At 41.0% G+C, this 23,177-nt stretch overlaps 1 protein-coding gene across 1 annotated transcript in view; it reads left to right on the top strand.

Moving 5' to 3' along the window:
* The window catches only part of UGGT1 (UDP-glucose glycoprotein glucosyltransferase 1), a 107,658-nt gene that overhangs the window by 18,713 nt on the left and 65,768 nt on the right, over positions 1-23,177 (top strand). The window contains exons 6-13 of the mRNA XM_003278148.4: positions 3,488-3,662; positions 5,215-5,311; positions 6,354-6,432; positions 10,921-11,021; positions 11,748-11,847; positions 13,741-13,801; positions 18,203-18,294; positions 19,743-19,893. Coding sequence (XP_003278196.1) covers positions 3,488-3,662; positions 5,215-5,311; positions 6,354-6,432; positions 10,921-11,021; positions 11,748-11,847; positions 13,741-13,801; positions 18,203-18,294; positions 19,743-19,893 — 856 coding nt within the window. The remainder of the gene's footprint in view (positions 1-3,487; positions 3,663-5,214; positions 5,312-6,353; positions 6,433-10,920; positions 11,022-11,747; positions 11,848-13,740; positions 13,802-18,202; positions 18,295-19,742; positions 19,894-23,177) is intronic.

Raw genomic sequence — 23,177 nt, forward strand, 5'->3', positions numbered from 1 at the left:
AATGTGGCAAATTACTTTCTTTCCTAATCTCATTTCAAAATGGAAATAATACAAGTATTTAGTATTAACTGTTATTGTTTAGTAATGACTGCATCTGAGCAATGACATAGGCTTTGTCATTAGCTTAGTAAGGAATACTGTGTGTATTAAAGCCAATGCCTGAAATAATGATATTAATGATAATATCTCTCAGGATATTATTAGTTTCAGACAAAGGAGGATATTTGAAAGATAATTGCAGGCTTGATTTGAATATTAATTTGGTAACTGATGTACCAGCTTTTTGCCCGAAGGTAGGTTTCCTGTGGTAGACAACTCTACTGTGTATCATTTTGCTGACTAGCTAGAGCAGCAAGCCCTCTGTACCTCCTCTAATGCTGTTCATAAACAGAACAGTGATCTCTACGTGGGGTTGGCCGGCCCTCTCAGTACTGCTAATGGCAGTTAGGTGGTGTAGGTCTTCTTTAGTGAGATTGGCTGCCTAGCACCCATCCTCTGCCCACCAAATGGCATTAGTGCTTCTTACTCAGAGTGCCAACCAAAAAACATAGTGTGCGTTCCAGCCATCTCCGGGTCAAGGCATGGACATTCAGAAATGGCTGCATGGTGATACGGTAGTACTCTCTCGGGGGAAACAAAATTGATGGCTTTGTAATTCTTTTAAAAAACTTTAATTTGCTACAACAATAATGCACACCTTTGTGAAGAAAAGAACAACAGTGTCTCCTGTCTCTGAGAGGCGGTAACTACTTTTAATGGTTTGGCATATATACCTTCAGACTTTTTTCTATGGTTTTAAATTTATACATGTAGGTAGTTTTATTTTTATAAAAGGTATCTTTCAATTTAGTACAAGTGGGTGTACCTCATTATTTTTAACACATGCATAACCTATGTAAGACTGTCCCGTAACTGGTAATTTACCTCTTACTGATGGATTTTTAAGTCATTTCCTCCTGTTATAATAAGGCTATATGGAGCATCTGTATTCATGTCTTTACTTTCTGCTGAGTTGTATAGTTTATTATAATAGAGACTGGTAGGTCATAAAGTCTGTGCATTAAGATCTGCTAATATCTTTTTTTTTTTTTTTTTTTGAGACAGAGTCTGGCTCTCTCCCCCAGGCTGGAGTGCAGTGGCACCATCTCAGCTCACTGCAAGCACCGCCTCCCGGGTTCATGCCATCCTCCTGCCTCAGCCTCCCGCATAGCTGGGACTACAGGCACCCGCCACCACGCCCTGCTAATTTTTTTTTGTATTTTTAGTAGAGACAGGGTTTCACTATGTTGGCCAGGATGGTCTCGAACTCCTGACCTCGTGATCCGCCCACCTCGGCCTCCCAAAGTGCTAGGATTACAGGCTTGAACCACTGCGCCCGGCCAAGATCTGTTAATATCTTGATGCCATCCTTAGATAAGTTTTTTTGGGAGAAGCTTTAAAATTTAAGAGGAAAACTGAAATGTTAAGTCCATTAGGGGCACAAGCCTGTAGTCCCAGCACTTTGGCAGGCTGAGGCAGGAGGATCACTTGATCCCAGGAATTCCAGACCAACCTGTGCAACAAAGTGAGACCCAGTTTCTCCAAAAAGTAGCTGGGTGTGGTGGCAGTAACCAGGCACATGCCTTTGGTCCCAGCTACTCGGGAGGCTGTGGTGGGAGGATCACTTTAGCCCAGGAGGTAGAGACTGCAGTGAGCCCTGTTCATGCCACTGCACTCTAGCCTGGGCAACAGACTGAGACTCTGACTCCAAAACAGAAACAGAAACAGAAACAAAAACGTCCATTAGGAAGATCATAGTAGTAAAAATAGTAGAGGAGATAGACTTAGTATAATTGGCAAGTAATATGCTTGATGTCATCCTCTGCTTTTTGCAGTATTTATACTTATATTTTTATTTATTTATTTATTATTTATTTATTTTTGAGACGGAGTCTCGCTCTGTTGCCCAGACTGGAGTGCAGTGACGCCATCTCGGCTCACTGCAAGCTCCGCCCCCCAGGTTCACGCCATTCTCCTGCCTCAGCCTCCCAAGTAGCTAAGACTACAGGCACCCACCACCATGCCCGGCTAATTTTTTGTATTTTTAGTAGAGACGGGGTTTCACTGTTAGCCAGGATAGTCTTGATCTCCTGACCTCGTGATCCGCCCACCTCAGCCTCCCAAAGTACTGGGATTACAGGCGTGAGCCACCACGACCGGCCTATACTTATATTTTTAAATAAAAAGCGAATCATATTCTGTTTATATGGTAGAAAAATATACTTGGCCAGCTGTGGTGGCTCATGCCTATAATCCCAGAACTTTGGAAGGCTGAGGTGGGTGGATCGCTTGAGTCAGGAGTTTGAGACCAGCCTGGGCAACATGACAAAACCCATGTCTACAAAAGATACAAAATTTAGCCGGGCATGGTGTCATACACCTTTAGTCCCTCCTTGAGCCCTGGAGGTCGAGGCTGCAGTGAGCCGAGTGATCTTGTGACTGCGCTCCAGCCTAAGTGACAGACTGAGGACTTCTCAAAATATAACATAATATAACATATTATATTGGCCGGGCCTGGTGGCTTATGCCTGTAATGCTAGCACTTTGGGAAGCCGATCACCTGAGGTCAGGAGTTTGAGACCAGCCTGGCCAACATGATGAAACACCGTCTCTACTAAAAATACAAAAATTAGCCAGGCGTGGTGGTGGATGCCTGTAATTCCAGCTACTGAGGAGGCTGAGGCAGGAGAATTGCTTGAACCCAGGAGGCAGAGGTTGCGGTGAGCCGAGACCATGTCATTGCACTCCAGCCTGAGCAACAGGAATGAAACTCCATCTCCAAGAAAGAAAAAAACCCCCAAAAAAAACAAAAAAACCCCACTGTGTTATATATATATATTACATACATACATACTCAAGTTTTAGTAGTCATTTGAATATGTGTCCTGTTTTGGCCCTTTTCCTCCTCTTTTAGGAATTGGTAGCTGTTATTAATTGAGATTTATTTTATTTGTTTATTTTTTTTGAGACAGGGTCCCGTTCTGTCACCCAGGCTGGAGTCCAGTGGCATGATCATGGATCACTGCACCCTCGACCTCTGGGGCTGAGATGATCCTCTCACCTTAGCCTCCCAGGTAGCTGGGACTACAGGTGCACGCCACCATACCCAGCTAATTTTCGTTATTTATTGTAGAGTCGAGGTTTTGCCATGTTGCCCAGGCTTCGTCTTAGTTATGATTACAGGCATCATACACTTGACCTGCCAGTGTTTACATTTTATAGTTAGTATTTTTTGTAATGTACTTTTGTTATTTTGAATCATGAATAAATAAGACTCATATCTGATAGTAATCTGAGTAAGTGAAAAATATTTAAGATCATGCTACCCTTCATATTAAGATGCTTATAATCTTTATTTAAATTTTCATAACTGTACTTTATATTTTGTGACATTTTTAGTGTTTCACAATTATTTTTAAAGTTTTAAGCTTTTATTATTTATTTTCAGACCCAAACCTTTATTGTTCAAAGGAGATCACAGATACCCCTCATCTAATCCTGAAAGCCCTGTGGTGATTTTCTACTCTGAGATTGGCTCTGAGGAATTTTCCAATTTTCACCGCCAGCTTATATCAAAAAGCAATGCAGGCAAAATCAATTATGTATTCAGACATTATATATTTGTAAGTATTGACTTATTTTACACCTGTTTTGAATGTAATTTGCCTATCGTGACCTTAGAACATAAGCTAATAATCTCCCTCTTTATAAAATAATCTAGTTATTTGAATCTCTTTTTTGATAAATCCGGTAGTTTCATTGAGTTTATTATTTGCACATATGATGTGCTTTGCTTGACTTTCTGAAGAAATATAAAACATGCTAAAAAAGTGGCTTGATAAAATTTACATTTTATTTCAAAATGAACCATGTAAATAATCTTTTCTGATTTTAATATGGTCATCATACTATGGAACTGATTGTTGAATTCAGTTTCCTTTCCAACCTTTTTTCTTCCGTTTTCTCTTTGCCACCTTTTTATTTGGTGGAAGGGGGAGGATTTTCTAAACAGGCGATTCTTAGGTAGACTTGATGTAATATTAAGCTTTTAAGACTCTGTGTAATATTTAGTCATTTAAAATATTTGTATGTAAAGGTTGTTAGTCCATTAAAGTTTCTATGTCATAATAAGCTCAGTACTAAGTTCATGCAAAAAATAAAAATTTTATTTATTGATTTATTTATTTTTGAGACTGAGTCTCGCTCTGTCGCCCAAGCTGGAGTACAGTGGCACGATTTCAGCTCACTGCAACCTCTGCCTCCTGAGTTCAAGTGACTCTCCTGCCTCAGCCTCCCGAGTAGCTGGGATTACAGGCACTTGCCACCATGCCGGCTAATTTTTTGTATTTTTAGTAGAGACAAGGTTTCACCATGTTGGCCAGGCTGGTCTCCAATCTGACCTCAGGTGATCTGACTGCCTCAGCCTCCCAAAGTGCTGGGATTACAGGCGTGAGTCACTGTGCCTGGCCATAAAATTTTAAATGAAAATGTGTACTAGCAGAAAGTTTTATCGAAGTCCAGTTTTTGACTCTCCCTCTGCCCCCTTCATTGCGGTTAGGATGGATGTTAATGTCTGAAGGGCCATCTTCAGTCAGGATGCTGGTGAGCCTGTGACATCTGGTCACTCCAAGCTCCACCTGAAGGCATTTAAATTTAATAAAAAGCATACTCCCATGGGCCTCAAAAAACACCTCTGGGACTGAGACCTCACCAGCTTTCAACCCTGCTTTGTAGGTTCTGGAACTTCTTTTTCTCTTTCTACATTTCTTACGGTTGGGACCATAGCACTTACAGCTGTCCATTCATCTGGTTTTGCATCTACCTTGGAATTCCATTCCCACAGTTGTGGCAGCCTACAACATGTAAAGGAGCCTAGGATTTTATAAGGAGAGAATATAGACTCTGAATTGATTTTTAAAACGTATAATCAATATTTTAATGGTAGATAAGTGCTTTTATTACTCTTGAGTTTCTGGTAGGTTTTGGACTAAAAAAATTTGTTTAGTGAACTTTCTTAGCCATATAATTAATATCCTTAAAAAACTATTTAAAGATATTTTGAGGGCATAATCCGAGGTAATGGCTAGTAGATGCAACATTAATATGGTCATGCCGTGTACACTGTGACATAGAAAGAGCTAGGTGGTAATGATGGAATTCTTGCTTTACTCGCAGAATCCCAGGAAGGAGCCTGTTTACCTCTCTGGCTATGGTGTGGAATTGGCCATTAAGAGCACTGAGTACAAGGCCAAGGATGATACTCAGGTGAAAGGTGAATTTGTAAAAATGGGACCAGTGTGCTTTCTTCAAATATGAGTTAAAGGGGAGTTTGTTTCCATATGAAAAATAATAGATTTAGGTGTATGCTGAACCTGTGTTTGCATCCTGGTTCTGTTACATCTGAGTGGGTGACCCTTAAGCAGATGCTCTAGGTCCCAGTTTTCTCTTGTGTAAAGTGCAGGTAATGATACATGTCTCTTCCAGTATTGGGGAGGAATAAATAAGATGTGTAAGGAAAGAACTTTTTCATGTACTAAAAAAAAAACAAAAAACACAAAAAAAGAACCTAGCACAGTGGTTTGCCCAAAAGTGTTCAGCAAGTAGTAGCTATTGTTGTTGTTGTTATATGGGATTTACAAATAGCCATTTATTTGTGACTCCATTGTGAAATCTTAAAGTATCCTATATTTAACAAACAATTTTATGTTGTTTATTATTTCTGTACATGGAACAGTTTACTGTGGATACTTTCTGTTGTAATACTCTAGGGTTTTGAATTTATTATTTTATCTACAAGTTTTAAATGCTATTTTTTCATTTCTTTCTTTTAAGCTCATTTTAAAGATAAAAAATCAATTTGAGTAGTAAAGCAGATGGAAAATAAACTACTACCTCATCATTCTGTTTTCTTCAATAATTGTATTTAGGATTAAGTTGACTAATTATAAATTCTTCAGAATTTTAATGTTGAAAAATTCTTTGTTCATAGTGTTTAAAACTATTAATTTCGTAATTGTCCATAATGTTTAAATGTATTAATTTTGAAGTTTTTAGCATGTAAAATTTTCCAAAGTTTAAGGGAAAAATGCATTCTTTATCCAGGAACACAGGAGATATTAAAATGCATTTATTCTGTTTGTTTAAAGAACCATTGCCAAAGGGTAATTGTGATAGTCAACATTTTAAATGGTATAATTTCAGGGGTTTCTGATTTTTTTCACATTATTCAATTTTATGAAGTTTATGAGACTAGTAACATTTTTGTTTCAAATCTGAGCAATTATTAATAATATGTATTTTCTATGCTTTCATAGGAACTGAGGTAAACACCACAGTGATTGGTGAAAATGATCCTATTGATGAGGTTCAGGGGTTCCTCTTTGGAAAATTAAGGTATGTATGTTCTATGTATTTTGGGAAACGCCCTCATTTTCCTTAAGCCTCCAGGCTTTCTTGCATTTTAAGCATCATCTTACTCATTGCTGTCTGAGTTACCCATCTCCTAGCAGTACTTTATATATGCAATCCTATGTGGAGAGTCAACCACTTAGTTTATAGTACAGTTTATGATTTCACATTATTCTTTTTTTTTTTTTTTTTTTGGAGACAGAGTCTTGCTGTGTCGCCCAGGTTGGAGTGCAGTGGCGTGATCTCGACTCACTGCAACCTCCACTTTCCACGTTCAAGTGATTATTCTGCCTCAGCCTCCCGAGTAGCTGGGATTACAGGCGTGCACCACCACACCCAGCTAATTTTTGTATTTTTAGCAGAGATGGGGTTTCGCCACGTTGGCTAGGCTGGTCTCAAATTCCTGGCCTCAAGTGATCCACTCGCCTCAGCCTCCCAAAGTGCTGGGATTACAGGCGTGAGCCACTGCGCCCAGCCTGAAGCACATTATTCTTTTTTTTTTTTTTTTTTTTGGAGACAGAGTTTCACTGTCGCCCAGGCTGGAGTGCAGTGGCGTGATCTCGGCTCACTGCAGGCTCCGCCCCCCGGGGTTCACACCATTCTCCTGCCTCAGCCTCCCAAGTAGCTGGGACTACAGGCGCCTGCCACTGCGCCCAGCTAATTTTTTGTATTTTTAGTAGAGACGGGGTTTCACTGTGTTAGCCAGGATGGTCTTGATCTCCTGACCTCGGGATCTGCCCGCCTCGGCCTCCCAAAGTGCTGGGATTACAGGCGTGAGCCACCACGCCCGGCCACATTATTCTTAAGTGATACTATGGCTACCTGCCTACAGTTTAAGTGCGTTTTTGTTGCCTCTCAGTTGATGGCATTAAGTTACATACCATTTTTTGATTGCCATAAGGGGAGAAATTGGATTGTTTCACTTAATATTTTCCCAGGAAAAAAATGTATTTAAAAGTTTTTTCAAACATAGTCTGGGCGAAAATGCAAAATAGATATAGTAAATTTTATACATGCTCAATGGAAAAAATATTTTGTTATTATTATTTTATTTATTTATTTTTTTTGAGACAGAGTCTTGCTCTGTTGCCTGGGCTGGAGTGCAGTGGTGCAATCTCAGTTCACTGCAACCTCCGTCTCCTGATTCAGGTGATTCTCCTGCCTCAGCCTCCTGAGTAGCTAGGATTACAGGCACCCACCACCATGCCTGGCTAACTTTTGTATTTTTAGTAGAGACGGGGCTTCACCATGTTGGCCAGGCTGGTCTTGAACTCCTGGCCTCAAGTGGTCTGCCCGCCTCGCTCTCCCAGAGTGCTGGGATTACAGGCGTGAGCCATGGTGCCCAGCTCAGAAAAAAACATTTTATTAGAATTCGCTTTATGTGAAAGGAAATGGTATTTTAAAAAATTCCATAATTATGTAATCATTTAATGAAAGCATCATCATAACCAATTAATGTAAGCATCATAGTATTTTATAGCTGGAAAGTCTTCTTAGCTGTTATTCTTTTTTTTTTTTTTTTTTTTTTGAGGCGGAGTCTTGCTCTGTTGTCCAGGCTGGAGTGCAGTGGCGCAATCTCGGCTTGGCTCACTGCAAGCTCCGCCTCCCGTGCTCACGCCATTCTCCTGCCTTAGCCTCCCAAGTAGTTGGGACTACAGGCATCCGCCACCACGCCTGGCTAATTTTTTGTATTTTTTTTTTAGTAGAGATGGGGTTTCACTGTGTTAGCCAGGATGATGTTGATGTGACCTTATGGTCCGCCCGCCTTGGCCTCCTGAAGTGCTGGGATTACAGGTGTGAGCCACCGTGCCTGGCCTGGAAAGTCTTCTTAGCTGTTATTCTAAAAGTTGAAGTTATTTCCCTCATGGCTTGATAATTGTTTAGAGCCCTGAATTCTGCTTTATCTGGAAATTTTTATTAGGACATTGTGTGTGTGTGTGTGTGTGTGTATGTGAGAGAGAGAGAGGGAGAGAGAAAGTGATAAAATAGAAATAGTATATGCTAGACTCAGTTTTATATACTTCAGCTTTGAGATTTGGCCAAATGAAATAACCAGATTAACAATTTAGAAGAGATATCTTAGTTTACATTGAATTACATGTTGAGTTCATCCTACATATATATACATTTCTTCTTATTTAACATCAGTTTTGGCCTCATTAGAATGTAATCATATCCTATTTTTATTTGACTCAGGCTTCCAGAATCCTTTTCTAAAAAAATTTTTTTGAGACAGGGCTTTGCCCTGTCACCCAGGCTAGAGAGCAGTGGCACAATCACGGCTCACTGCAGCCTTAACTTCCTGGGCTCAAGGGATCCTCCTACCTCACCCTCTCAAATAGCTGGGACTACAGGTGTGTGCCATCATGCCTGGCTAATTTTCAAATGTTTTGTAGAGATAGAGTCTTGCTATATTGCCCAGGCTGGTCTTGAACTTTGAGTTCAAGTGATTGTCCTGCCTTGGCTTCCCAAAGTGTTAGAATTACAGGTGTGAGCTACCACTCCCAGCTTCAGAATCTTTTTTCACATTTATGTTGTTTATGTTTATTTTTTGGGTAGCATTATGATTTTATGTATTCACAGCACAAAGGTATTATCAAGAATATTGAGGCTGTTTTACCTTTTGGACATTCAGAATAGTTATTTAGCTATCCAAAGTAGTTAGACCTTTTTTTTTGTTTGAGACAGGCTCTCAGTCTGTCACCAAGGCTGGAGTGCAGTGGTGCCATCATGGCCTACTGCAGCCTCCACCTCCCCAGGCTCAGGTGACCCTCTCACTTCAGTTTCTGTATTTGTGGTAGAGATGGGGTTTTGCCATGTTGCCCAGGCTGGTCTTGAACTCCTGGGCTCAAGGGATCCGCCCACCTTGGCCTCCCAAAGTGCTAGGATTACAGGTGTGAGCCACTGCCACTCTGCCTGGCCTCATTTTTGGTATTTAAGAGTTTGTATTGGTTGAATGTCTTTTTTCTGAAATGCTTAAACTACAACTAGAGTTTCAGATTTCAATTTTGGAATATTTGCATGATACTTACCAGTTGGGCACCCCAAGTCTGAAAATCTGAAACCTGAAATGCTTCAATGAGCGTTTCCTTTGATGTCATGTTGACATTTAATGAGTTTTGGATTTTGGAGCATTTTGGATTTCAGAATTTTGGATTTGGGATGCTCAGGCTGTAGTAACTGACAGGAAGTGGGTTGATTGGACAGTGAACGGTCTGAGGGAATTTTAATTTCTGTATGTTGTATTAAGAAATTTTGAGTTAGCTGGGTGCAGTGGCTCATGCCTGTAATCACAGCACTTTGGGAGGCTGAGGCGGGCGGATTACGAGGTGAGGAGTTCAAGACCAGCCTGGCCAACATGGTGAAACCCCGTCTCTACTAAAATAAAAAAATTAGCTTGGTGTGGTGGTGCATACCTGTAATCCCAGCTACTCAGGAGACTGAGGCAGGAGAACTGCTTGAACCGGGACCCGGGAGGTGGAGGTTGCAGTGAGCCGAGATCATGCCATTGCACTCCAGCCTGGGCAACGAGAGTGAAACTCTGTCTCAAAAAAAAAAAAAAAAAAAAGAAATTTTGAGTTTATGGCATTTAAAAGAAAAAAGTAATGTACTAGCCATCTGTCTGTCTGATGTAAATGTTATATCTCTGCCCCAGATCACCTCTCCTTTACTATAGTGGAATATGCTATATTTAAAGATAAAACCCAGTAACTATGGTTAGCCTAAATTGTATTCATGTTACTAAGAGATTTATGAGCACACAGGCTAAAGGAAACTCATTTTGGGACTGGCAGCAGTTTTTTCCCCCTCAGTTTTAGTTTGAGAAATTAAAATGATTCACAAAAGCATAGAGAAAAATTTATTCCCACATAGTTACAACCCAGAATAGATTGCTGTTGTCATACTTGCTTTTCTCTTCTATAGAACTATTTATTAAGCTTTCTTTTTTTTCCTAGTATAAGCCTTTTTTTTTGCTTTAAGAACAAAGGAAAACAAAAAATAAAACAGGTCAGTAAACACTGCAGGTATAGCTGAAGTCTCCTTTGTTCCTTTCTTTCTTTCTTTTTTTTTTTTTTAAGAGACAAGGTCTTGCTGTGTTGCACAGGCTGACCTGGAACTCCTGGGCTCAAGTGATCCTCCTGCCTTGGCCTCCTCAGTGGCTGGGATTACAGGCGTGAGCCACCACACCTGGCTGGAAAAGTCTCCTTTGTTAACCACTGTCAGTCTCCTTATCTACCTCATAGGGAATCACTATTCTAGCAATTTTTCTATAAATTTTGTGAGTTTTAAACTAGTTTCTAATTTTCTGTTTTTTTTAAAGAGGAATAATTATACTTCATTTCTTCCCCCTATGTTGTAGAAAATTTCCTAGGGTTGGGAGAGGAAAACCATGAAGATAAAGTTGATTTACTTCTTCTTATGCTCCAGGAAAGAAAAAATAATGAGAAGGACTGATTTTTATGTTTCTTTTAGAGATCTGCACCCTGACCTGGAGGGACAGTTGAAAGAACTCAGAAAGCATCTTGTAGAGAGCACCAATGAAATGGCACCTTTAAAAGTTTGGCAGTTGCAAGGTAATGAAAACAGGAAGAGGTCATTGGCCTACTTTTTGGCTAAGTTTTATGGTTTTAAAAAATGCAAAATTTGAATTTAATTGTATGTAGTACGTGATTGTGAGGGTGCCTCAGATTTTAAAGATAAGAGTGATTAATTACGATTAATCAGGGAAGAAAGCAAGTCCTTTTGTAAACCGATAACACTAGGTTGAAGTAATATATATAAACAAGTGGCAAATGTTTCTGTGTGACCATACATAAACTTGTAATACGAGAAACAGGTCATAGTCCTGAGTTCCTATATATATACATTTCTTCAACTGTTTATCTATAGAGTGTTAAAGACATGTCATTGTGGCAGGAGTGTTTTTCTCTGTTCCAAAGAACTATTTTTCAAGTTTTTTTCCCCAACATCATTTACTAAAAGTCTTCATGCTGTATTTTGTGATATATTGTAAATTTGGAAAAGGGAAAAGGACTTGGGCCTGATTTAGCCTCTGCTACATGCGTTAGTGTGTGCCCTAGTGTTTTCTGCAGATATATCAGAAACAGCTCAACTGAATACTCCAGAGATCTTTGAAGTGAATAAAACCTGAAATTGAATCATGGGCACTCTCTGGAATGGTTGCATTCTAAGACATTCTTAATTACCAAGAAAAGAGTGGGAAGTAAATTTGGATTTTGTTTTCTGCTTCTCATTGCATTAGATTAATCCACTTTTAACTATATTTGACATTGTTGCAGATCTCAGTTTCCAGACTGCTGCTCGAATCTTGGCTTCTCCTGTTGAGTTGGCTTTGGTTGTTATGAAGGATCTTAGTCAGAATTTTCCTACCAAAGCCAGGTAATGTAGAATAATGCTCTTCTCCTTAACATCATACCCAGTTATCATCATGTTCACTTGCCAAATGAGGTAATAACAATATGAAAATTCCTAGAAAATTAAGATTCTTTTTTTTTTTTTTTTTTTTTTGAGATGGAATCTCGCTCTTGTTGCCCAGGCTAGAGTGCAGTGGTGCGATCTCGGCTTACCACAACCTCCGCCTCCCAGGTTCAAGCGATTCTCCTGCCTCAGCCTCCCAAGTAGCTGGGACTACAGATGTGCATCACCATGCCCGGCTAAGTTTTTGTATTTTTAGTAGAGACAAGGTTTCACTGTGTTGGCCAGGCTAGTCTTGAACGCCTGACCTCAAGTGATCCGCCCGCCTCAGCCTCCCAAAGTGCTGGGATTACAGGCGTGAGCCACCACGCCTGGCGAAAATTAAGATTCTTTATGACCACCACCACTACTATTGCAGATGGTGCTCTGTGTCTTGAAGATGGTAAGACCATGGATTATGTGGTTGAAGTGACAGATTTAGGTTATGTTCTTAGCACTTCTACTTACTAGTTGTGTGACCTTTGCAAATAAACAACCTCTCTTTACCTCAGTTTCCTCAGCAGTGGAATGAGAATAAAAATACCTGACTTTCAGGATTGGATGAGTCTTGCTCATGTAACTAACTAATCTAGAGTCTGTCCCAGACCATAGTGGTTTTCTTCATGAAATGTTTTACATATGTCATTTTATTGAATCTTGAAGAAACTGAGTCATAGAGGCTAAGTGACTAGTTCATAGTAACAGAGTAAGATTTTGTTTGGGCCGGGCTTGGTGACTCGCGCCTGTAATCCCAGCACTTTGGGAGGCCAAGGCCTGGCTAATTTTTGTATTTTTAGTAGAGACAGGGTTTTGCCATGTTGATCAGGCTGGTCTGGAACTCCTGACGTCAGGTGATCCACCCGCCTTGTCTGGTGCCCAAAAGGGGGAAGTGGGCCAGGCATGGTGGCTCACACCTGTAATACCAGCACTTTGGGAGGACAAGGTGGGTGGATCACTTGAGGTCAGGAGTTCCAGACCAGCCTGGCCAACATGGTGAAACCCCTTTTCTATTGAATATACAAAAAATTAGTTGGGCGTGGTGGCAGGGGTCTGTAATCCCAGTTACTCGGGAGGCTGATGCAAGGAGAATCGCTTGAACCCAGGAGGCGAAGGTTGCAGTGAGCCAAGATCATGCTATTGCACTCCAGCCTGAGCAACAAGAGCGAAACTCCGTCTAAAAAAAAAAAAAAAAAGATTTTGTTTGTACGTTTGCTGACATTGCCTTCAATTCTGTAATATTGCTGCACATCTCATAAATGCAAGGCAAAATTGTTTTAAAAGCCACATTTTTAGAAACTATTGACTTGAATGGTTCCCAGTTGTTTTCTTGAGTCACTGAATGAAGTGTTTTGACTTCTGATGTGAGATATTTTATAACTAAGTTTGTTTATTTGGGACTTAGACATCATGTAGTGAATTCTCATTTAGTCCAGCTGCTACTTGAAGGTATACACGAATGATTCCACCTCCACCATAAGTGGGAAGAGCAATCTGCTGCCTTGGTGTATTCAACATTATCCTTTTAGCCTGAGAGTAGTAGAGATCATATAGAAATGGGGTGCATATGTTTAAGAACTTGGAAACAACTGCACCTGTTTTATAATGCCATAGCTACTACATTTCTTTGATTTTGTATGTTAAAAAAATATACACATCTGAGAAAGGAGAAATATATTTATCAATTATAAAGATTTAAGGTTTTTCCCATTTAATTTTTTCTAATTTATTGAATAATGTGTTTCATATTTTAAAATATGGAAATTGAAGACTTTATATCAAATATTAAGCCGAGCACTCATAATGTTTTTATTTCCTTAGAGCAATAACAAAAACAGCTGTGAGCTCAGAACTTAGAACCGAAGTGGAAGAGAATCAGAAGGTATTCACCGATAGAAAATACTGACCTGTTTTGTATTCTATCTTTAATCTGAGTTTAATCAGCAGCATTTAACAGTGTTGCTCTTCTTTTATCTAAGATCGTGATTTTTTCATTTCTGTGATCTTTGTATTTTTAGTGTTTAATGAAAGTTCAGTGTGCACATAACTGAAAGCATGAAATGGTGCTACCATGTTGTTCAGGAAAGCAGCACCCCTAGCATGTCTCACCCCGTTCCTGAAGACATTCACTTTCGACATTTAGCTGATTCTTCGGATGTTTCTCTCCAGAATTCTAGCTTACATTGGTACTTTATTTTTCACGTTCAGACATTATATATTGGCCTCCTATTTAAACAATGAGGTTTAACTTTCTTTCACTGCCTCCGCCTCAGTGTCCCACCACTATTCGATATTGGCACTGTCCTGTCTATCCGTCTTCCCAATACTGGATGTTGTGATTTTACCTGGTTTTGATGTGGTCTGAGATGGACTGGTTGCTCTTTATGCCCAGGGGATGCTGGTCATCCTGAGACTTTCCTTTAACCTCCTTTGTTGGATCCTCTGTTGCTTGATTCCATGTCTTCTGTGTTTTTGGTTTATTTCCTTGTTTTGGTACAGCTCATCATTCTTTGTGAGAAAAGTTGCCTGGGAGGCAAATTTGAAATTCTGAGAAATCAACTTTCTACTTGTTTTTGTTTTTGTTTTGGAGACCGAGTTTCGCTCTGTCGCCCAGGCTGGAGTACAGTGGCGCGATCTCAGCTCACTGCAAGCTCCGCCTCCCAGATTCATGCCATTCTTTTGCCTCAGCCTCCCAAGTAGCTGGGACCACAGGCGCCTGCCACCACTCCCGGCTAATTTTTTTGTATTTTTGTTAGAGACGCGGTTTCACCGTGTTAGCCAGGATGGTCTCGATCTCCTGACCTCATGATCCACCCGCCTGGCCTCCCAAAGTGCTGAGATTACAGTCATGAGCCACCACGCCCAGCCAACTTTCTACTTGTTTTTATTGATAGCTCGTTATATAATATTGGCAGGTTATACAATTCTAGGTTGGAAGTCATTTCAAAATTTGAAACAAGGCATCGCCTCTTGGAATTTTAGTTTCCATTGTGGCTGTTGAGAAGTCTGAAGCCTTTGTATGAAATCTCTTAAGGATCTTTTCTTTGACTCGTTATCTGAAATTTCATAATTATATGTGTTTTTAAAAAAATCTCTGTGCTTTTGGGTGGTTGGTGGGCCCTTAAAATCTGGAAAATCATTACCTTTAGCTTTGGGAAATTTTCTTTTTTATTTTATTTTATTATTATTATACTTTAAGTTTTAGGGTACATGTGCACAATGTGCAGGTTTGTTACATATGTATACATGTGCCATGTTGGTGTGCTGTACCCATTAACTCGTCATTTAGCATTAGGTATTATCTCCTAATGCTATCCCTCCCCCCTCCCCCCACCCCACGACAGTCCCCGGAGTGTGATGTTCCCCTTCCTGTGTCCATCTGCTCTCATTGCTCAATTCCCACCTATGAGTGAGAACATGCAGTGTTTGGTTTTTTCTTAAATTCTTTCTTTGTGTTTCTTCTCTCTGGTTTCTCTTTCCTTTTTTCCTAGAAATATGTATTTATTTATTTTTTAAATGTTGCACCTCTTTGACTAGTTTGGCCTTTTAACTTTAAAAGTCTTTTCTTTCCTATTCTTTTCTCTTTTTCAAAAAAAAAAAAAACTTTCTGGCAGGAGTTTTCAACCTGTGTGCATCTTTTTTCCTTTAGTTGTCAAATATTTAATTTTCAGGGTTTTTTTTTGGTTCTTTTTATGGTGTTCCTGTATATCTCTGAAGATAATGGTGCTTGTGTTTTCTGTCTGCAAACTTTGTTTCCTCTTAAGCTGCGTTTTTGGGTTTTGGTCTCTTTAGTGGTGGAGGCCTTCCTTAGGTGTCCGGTGATCACACTCAGAGTGAGGCACTAAGGACCTGGTTGGAAGTCCTAATGATGTGGCTTTGTGACTGTAAGGTGTTCTGTTGTGACCATTTCCTAGGGAACCCCAATGACAGTATTTTTGTTCCTTTTCTTTTGGGTTGGTCAGTCCTTGTCAGTCTCCAGAAAAGGATCCGTCAGTCTTCTGTCTGGAGGGTGAAATCTGTTTGCTAGAGCTGTAGAAGCACAGTAGGGAAGAGCGTTTGGTGACTTGCCTTCGATTCCCCGTTATGTGTGTGGGGTCCCTGTCCTCCTTGTGCTCGATTTGCCGTTGTCCACAGATGTTCTGTTTCGTTCTTTTCCAGGGAATGAGCCTTCATTTTGCTGGAGTAGGGGGTAGCACCGACCGCAGTCACCTGGCAGTGGGAAATCAGTTGGGGGGCTGGGGGATTTTGTCTTAAAGGGCTTTATATCAGAACTTAGCTAATAATCACCCCTTGTATATGTCCTGTGTGCTCCAGTTCCTGAGCCTTTGGTGAGTTCCACAGGGTGACACAGGTTTCTTGTTGACCTTTCCTGTTGTTGGTCTAACATTCAACTTTCTGAGGGCTGCTGGTACAGTGACTCCTCACCCACCTCTCTTCCAGCTTCCAAAATTTGGTGGCCTTTTTCTTTCCTGTTCTCTTTGTCTTTGTGGATTTATAACTGAAAAAGTCGCTCTAGTGACATTTCAGTAGAATTTCAGGAGAGAAAAAAGTTCTTATGTTCAATTCACTGTCTTTACCCCAAATTTCCTTAATCTTTATATCTGAGATATTAGTGAATTAAGTACATCTGAGGGGTAAATAAATGTTTCTCAAATGTTTACTAAATTGAAAAACCTTATTGGGAGTTTTTATTTACTTTTTAGTTTCCAGAATAAAAACATCAAATATTGTCTTAAATTTAGGGCCTTTTTCCCCCTAAGGAAGGAAGACAAAATTATACTGTATTGCTGTTTCATGGAGCCTTAATTTTTTTTGAGTAAAACATTTTATTAAAGCATAAATATATACTTCTTTTTTTTTTTGAGATGGAGTCTTGCTCTGTCGCCCAGGCTGGAATGCAGTGGCATGATCTCGGCTCACTGTAACTTCTACCTCCTGGTTCAAGTGATTCTCCTGCCACAGCCTCCCGAGTAGCTGGGACTACAGGCGCATGCCACCACGCCCAGCTAATTTTTTTGTATTTTTAGTAGAGATGGGGTTTCATCATGTTGGCCAGGATGATCTCGATCTCCTGACCTCGTGATCTGCCCGTCTTGGCCTCCCAAAGTGGTGGGATTACAGGCATGAACCATCATGCTTGACCAAAATGTTTTTTTTTTTTTTTTTTTTTTTGAGACAGAGTCTTGCTCTGTCGCCCAGGCTGAATGCAGTGGCACGATCTCAGCTCATGGCAACCTCTGCCTCCCAGGTACAAGCAGTTATCCTGCCTCAGCCTCCTGAATAGCTAGAATTACAGGTACCTGCCACCATGCCCAGCTAATTTTTTGTAATTTTAGTAGAGATGGGGTATCACCATGTTGGTCAGGCTGGTCTCAAACTCCTGACCTCAGGTAATCCACCCACCTCGGCCTCTCAAAGTGCTGGGATTACAGGCATGAGCCACTGTGCCCAGCCCAAAATATATATATGAAACACAAAGAGAGAAGCACACAAATTCTCAGTCATTCGTTTGATGAATTTTCCCAAAATGAACCCATCTATATTACTAGTGTCCAGACCTAGAAATAGATATGACTCTATTCACCAGCTCAGGGTCAGTCTTTTTTTTTTTTTTTTTTTTTTTTTGAGACGTCTTGCTCTGTTGTTCAAGCTGGAGTGCAGTAGCACTGTCTCGGCTCACTGCAGCCTCTACTTCCTGGGTTCGAGCGGTTCTTGTGCCTCAGCCTCCCAAGCAGCTGGGACTACAGGCATATGACACCGTAGCTGGTTAATTTTTGTATTTTTAATAGAGACGGGGTTTTGCCACGTTGTCCAGGCTGGTCTCCAACTCCTGGCCTCAAGTGATCCACCTGCCTTGGCCTCCCCAAGTGCTGAGATTACAGGTGTGAGCCACTGTGCCTGGCCTGGATCAGCCTTTTTTTTGTCATCTGAGGGTGCTGTGCACTCAGCCAGGGAGTGAGTAGATGTGAATTCCTCTCTCTCTCGGAAGAAATTCCAGTTCACAATTGATACACCTTTCCGTGATCTCCTTACTTTTTTTTCTCTTCTTTTTAAAATCGAGAAGTAAAAATTGCATATTTTTGTGGTGTACATGTTTTGAAATGTGTATACATTATGGTATTATCCCCTGTCTTACTTGCCATTGAATCCCAACAGCATCTTGAAGCAAATCTTAGCTCTGCCTTAGGATGCCAAGATTTGTACAGGTAGTGAAGCCCAGAAACAATAAAATTTTTTTAAAACATTCTCTCACAGCTCCCTAATAATTATTAAAAATTTTCAGTATTTCAAGGGAACTTTAGGATTACAACCTGGAGATTCAGCCCTCTTCATCAATGGACTTCACATTGATTTAGATACACAGGATATATTCAGGTATGGATAATATTTTTCATTCTCTGAAAAGTTTTTGTAATGCGTAGCACCTTGTAACATGTTCATATTGCCGTTCCTTCTTGATGTGGCATGATGCAAAGCCTGATGGCTTACCAGGCGCCACTGGGTGGACGTAGGTAGTAGGCACATGCTGTGATGGGTGGGCAGGATGACATGTCTCCATCTTGTGTTAACAGTGTGTGTTCAAGGCCTGAGTGTTTTCTGAGGCTGTCCTTTTAGACGCTATACTTTTCCACTTAACCATGGGAACATAGAAAACAACAGGTTCTTTGGCTTTTGGAACAGTGTGAAGTAGATTTATTAAAAATACTGCCTCTGGGCCTGGCACGGTGACTCATGCCTGTAAATCCCAGCACTTTGGGAGGCTGAGGCCGGCGGATCACTTGAGGTCAGGAGCTCGAGACCAGCCTGGCCAACATGGTGAAACTCCATCTCTGCTAAAAATACAAAAATTAGCCATGCCTAATAGTGCGTACCTGTAGTACCAACTACTTGGGAGGCTGAGGCAGGAGGATCACTTGAACCTGGGAGTCGGAGGTTTCAGTGAGCCGAGATTGCACCCGTGCACTCCAGCCTGGGCAACAGAGTGAGAATCCATCTTAAAAACCAAAAAACAAAAAAAACCTGTCTCCTGTGTCTCAGAAGGTGTTCTGTCTACATATATTATTTGAATATCCACTTTTTTGGTAAAATGTGGTTCAGTATTAAATTGCATTTGATTGTCTTCATGATTTTGGGGTGGGTAGCAGACAGGTAGAATTCAGACATATTCATTTGTTTTTTTGAGATAGAGTCTCAAAAAATTTTTTTTATCATACCTTATTTCTCCTTCCTTTCTATCTTTTTATTTTTTTGGAGACGGAGTCTCACTCTGTTGCCCAGGCTGGAGTCCAGTGGCATGGTCTCGGCTCACTGCAACCTCTGCCTCCCGGGTTCAAGCGATTCTCCTGCCTCACCCTCCTGAGTAGCTGGGATTACAGGCACCTGCCACCATGCCCAGCTATTTTTTTTGTGTTTTTAGTAGAGATGGGGTTTCACAATATTGGTCAGTCTGGTCTCAAACTCCTGACGTCAGGTGTGGATTCTTTCAGGCTTTTTTCTGTGGTCATATGTTTGCCTCTGTGAATTGGTACTGACATTGAAACATATATTAAGCATATATAATGTAGTATCTCTTTTTAATCTCTATTTTGAGATAATTGTAAATACACATGCAGTTATAAGAAAGAATACAGAGAGATTAATGTACTGTTTTTAAAATCATGTGGTGTAAAATTATAGGTTTAGGGTTATTTTATCCTCAATTTGTGTGTTTATTCCCTTTTTTAATTTGGCATTGAGGTTGAATAATACATTTTTTTCATGGTGAGAATTTTTTTTAAAAGCTTTTTTTCCTGGTAAATACCTCTGTTTGTTTTTTCCCCCAGTCTGTTTGATGTGTTGAGGAATGAAGCTCGGGTAATGGAGGGTCTGCATAGATTGGGAATAGAAGGCCTTTCTCTGCATAATGTTTTGAAGCTGAACATCCAGCCCTCTGAGGCAGACTATGCGGTAGACATCCGGAGTCCTGCTATTTCAGTGAGTATTTTGTTAAGGTGATCAAAGGACTTTCTGACCAGGAATCTTTTTTATGGTTTCTGATTTGTCTCTTATGAGGGTGAAGTTACTCCCACCATCTCTTTTGTTGGTGTGAAAGATTTATAATTGCTTATATGGGACTTTGTGTATGTAATAAAGTAGGCCCTTAAATGCCTCAAAAAATTGAGTTATTGTTGCTAATGTGGTTAAGACAGTGATTTTTTTTTTTTTTTCCAAGACAGAGTCTCGTTCTGTTGTCCGGGCTGGAGGGCAGTGGTGTGATCTCGGCTTACTGCAACCTCTGCCTCCCAGGTTCAAGCAATTCTCCTGCCTCAGCCTCCTGAGTAGCTGGGATTACAGGAGCCTGCCACCATGCCTGACTAATTTTTGTATTTTTAGTAGAGACGGGGTTTCACAATATTGGTCAGGCTGGTCTCAAACTCCTGACCTCAGGTGATACACCCACCTCTGCCTCCCAAAGTGCTGTGATTATAGGCGTGAACCAGTGCGCCTGGCCAAGCCAGTGATTTTTTTCACTTGAGCGTGCCCCTGGTATTCAGCTGAGCATCTCTTGGGAAAAAGTGTTTAGTTTGTATTTTCTCAATTGCATACAGATCTTGTGTGATGTTGTGACATCTGTAAATTAAAACTACTATTGAAAAAGTCACTTTTTAGCTAAGAACCTTCTTTAGTAGGATTTTGATATTTGAGATTTGAAGGATTTATATAGACTTTTGCCTGCCGTATGATCTTTCTGAGCCTTCATCTCGTCATTTGTCAGAGAATGTGGGGAATAGGGCTGGGCTTGGTGGCTCGTGCCTGTAATCCCAGCACTTTGGGAGGCCAAGGCGGGTGGATCACCTAAGGTCAGGAGATCAAGACCAGCCTGACCAATATGGTGAAACCCCGTCTCTACTCAAAATACAAAAATTAGCCGGGTGTGGCAGCACACACCTCCTAGTCTTAGCTATTCAGGAGGCTGAGGCAGGAGAATCGCTTGAACCCGGAGGTAGAGGTTACAGGTAGCTGAGATCACGCCACTGCACTCCAGTCTGGGTGACAGAGCAAGACTCCATTACAAAAAAAAAAAAAAAAAAAATAGAGAATGTGGAGAATAGTGCCATCTTGGGCAGTTGTGGTAAAAAATAAGATGAGTGGAGAGGTGATCTTATTTTTTCTTGGTTTCTGTACTGCATTCATTTTAGAAATATTTTATTTAAGAGAAATAATGTAGAATGTAGATAATCATTACTTGAATTCATACTTGATGATATCACTTATTTTGATGAAGACATTGTTATGTCATTTGCTTTTCTGTTAAAAGTACTTATGAAGAGTAAAAGATAATAACATCAACATGACATGTTTATGCAAACATAAAGGGACTAACAACCATAGGACCCATCATCATGCTTACTAAATGTTAACATTTAATCATTTTGTGTCAGATTTAATTGTTTTCTTGGAAAAAAAAAACCAGTTTTCGTTGAAGCCCTTCTTTGCCCCTTACCAGCCACCCCTCTCCTTCCTGAAGTTCATATCTTTTCTCAAGTTGGTGTGCATTCCCTTGTCCCTTATTTTATCCTTTTATTTTCTATCAAGTATATTTTTCTTTCCTTCTTTTGTTTTTTTAGAGACGAGTCTCACTATGTTGCCCAGGCTGGACTCAAATTCCTGGGGTCAAGCAATCCTCTTGCTTCAGCTTCCTGAGTAGCTGGAACCATAGGCATGCACCACCTTGCCTGACTCCTATTTAATATTCTAAAAATTTGAGGCCAGGCACAGTGGCTCATGCCTGTAATCCCAGCACTTTGGGATGCAGTCATAGCTCACCACAGCCTTAAACTCCTGTGTTTGAGAGGTCCTCCTGCCTCAGCCTCCTGAACCATTCTCTTTGCGGACATGAAGTTGTTTCTGATGTTTTGCTGTTGTAAACACTACTTTAATTAGGCTCTTTTTTCCTCTCTTTTTGTGTATACATGTGAATTTATTTGGGGTAGATACCTGGAACTAGAGTACTTAGTGGTACTGCATGTATTGTATTGTATTGTATCGTATCGTATCGTATCGTATCGTATTGTATCGTATCGTATTGTAGTCTCGCTCTGTCGCCAGGCTGGAGTGCAGTGGTGTGATCTCAGCTCATTGCAACTTCTGCCTCCCAGGTTCAAGTGATTCTCCTGCCTCAGCCTCCCGAGTAGCTGGGACTACAGGCGCACACCACCACGCCCAGCTAATTTTTGTATTTTTAATAGAGACGGGGTTTCACCATGTTGGCCAGGATGGTCTTGATCTCTTGATCTCGTGATCTGCCCGCTTTGGCCTCCCAAAGTGCTGGGATTACAGGCGTGAGCCACCGCACCTGGCAGTACTGCATTTATTTTAGAAAAATTAGTACTAATATAGTCTTCAACTTTATTAGATCCAGTTCTCTAAAGTGTTTGTCCACATACCAGCATTGCATGAGAGTTCTCTTTGCTCTATATCTTTTCCTTTTTTTATTTTTATTTTTGATTTTTGCACACAAAACAATAAACATTTTCTAAAAGTACATACAAACAAAAAGATGCATATCAAACATATTAGGAGGGTTGCCCATGGGAAGACGGGTAATAGAAATGGGGGGTGGGAATTAAAGAAAATAAATGAGAGAGGGACTTTGTATGGATCAATGATAATAACTCAATCCTCTATTTGACAAAGAAGAAGGAGAAGGAAGAGGAAGAAAAAGAAAGTGGGATAAAGGATCAGAAAGGGAGGAAAATAGAAAAAATTAGAGTATGACTCCAGGGTAGACCTGTTTTGTTGTCGCTTGGTTGGTTGGTTGGTTTGTCAGTTGATTTTTCATATGTTTCGCCATGTTGGCCAGGCTGGTCTCGAACTCCTAGCCTCAAGTCATCAACCCGCCTCAGCCTCCCAGAGTACTGGGACTACAGGCGTGAGCCGCCACGTCCAGCCCCCACATTGCTTCTGGCCTCTGTGGTAGACCTCCCAGACGAGGCGGCCGGGCAGAGGCGCTCCTCACTTCCCAGACGGGGCGGCCGCGCAGAGGCTCTCCTCACTTCCCAGATGGGGCGGCCAGGCAGAGGCGCTCCTCACTTCCCAGACGGGGCAGCCGGGCAGAGGCGCTCCTCACTTCCCAGATGGAGCGGCCGCACAGAGGCGCTCCTCACTTCCTAGACGGGGTGGCGGCCAGGCAGAGGGGCTCCTCACTTCCCAGACAGGGCGGCCGGGCAGAGGCGCTCCTCACATCCCAGACGATGGGTGGACGGGCAGAGGCGCTC

The sequence above is a fragment of the Nomascus leucogenys genome, chromosome 20, assembly GCF_006542625.1.
Source record: "Nomascus leucogenys isolate Asia chromosome 20, Asia_NLE_v1, whole genome shotgun sequence".
NCBI lineage: Eukaryota > Metazoa > Chordata > Mammalia > Primates > Hylobatidae > Nomascus > Nomascus leucogenys.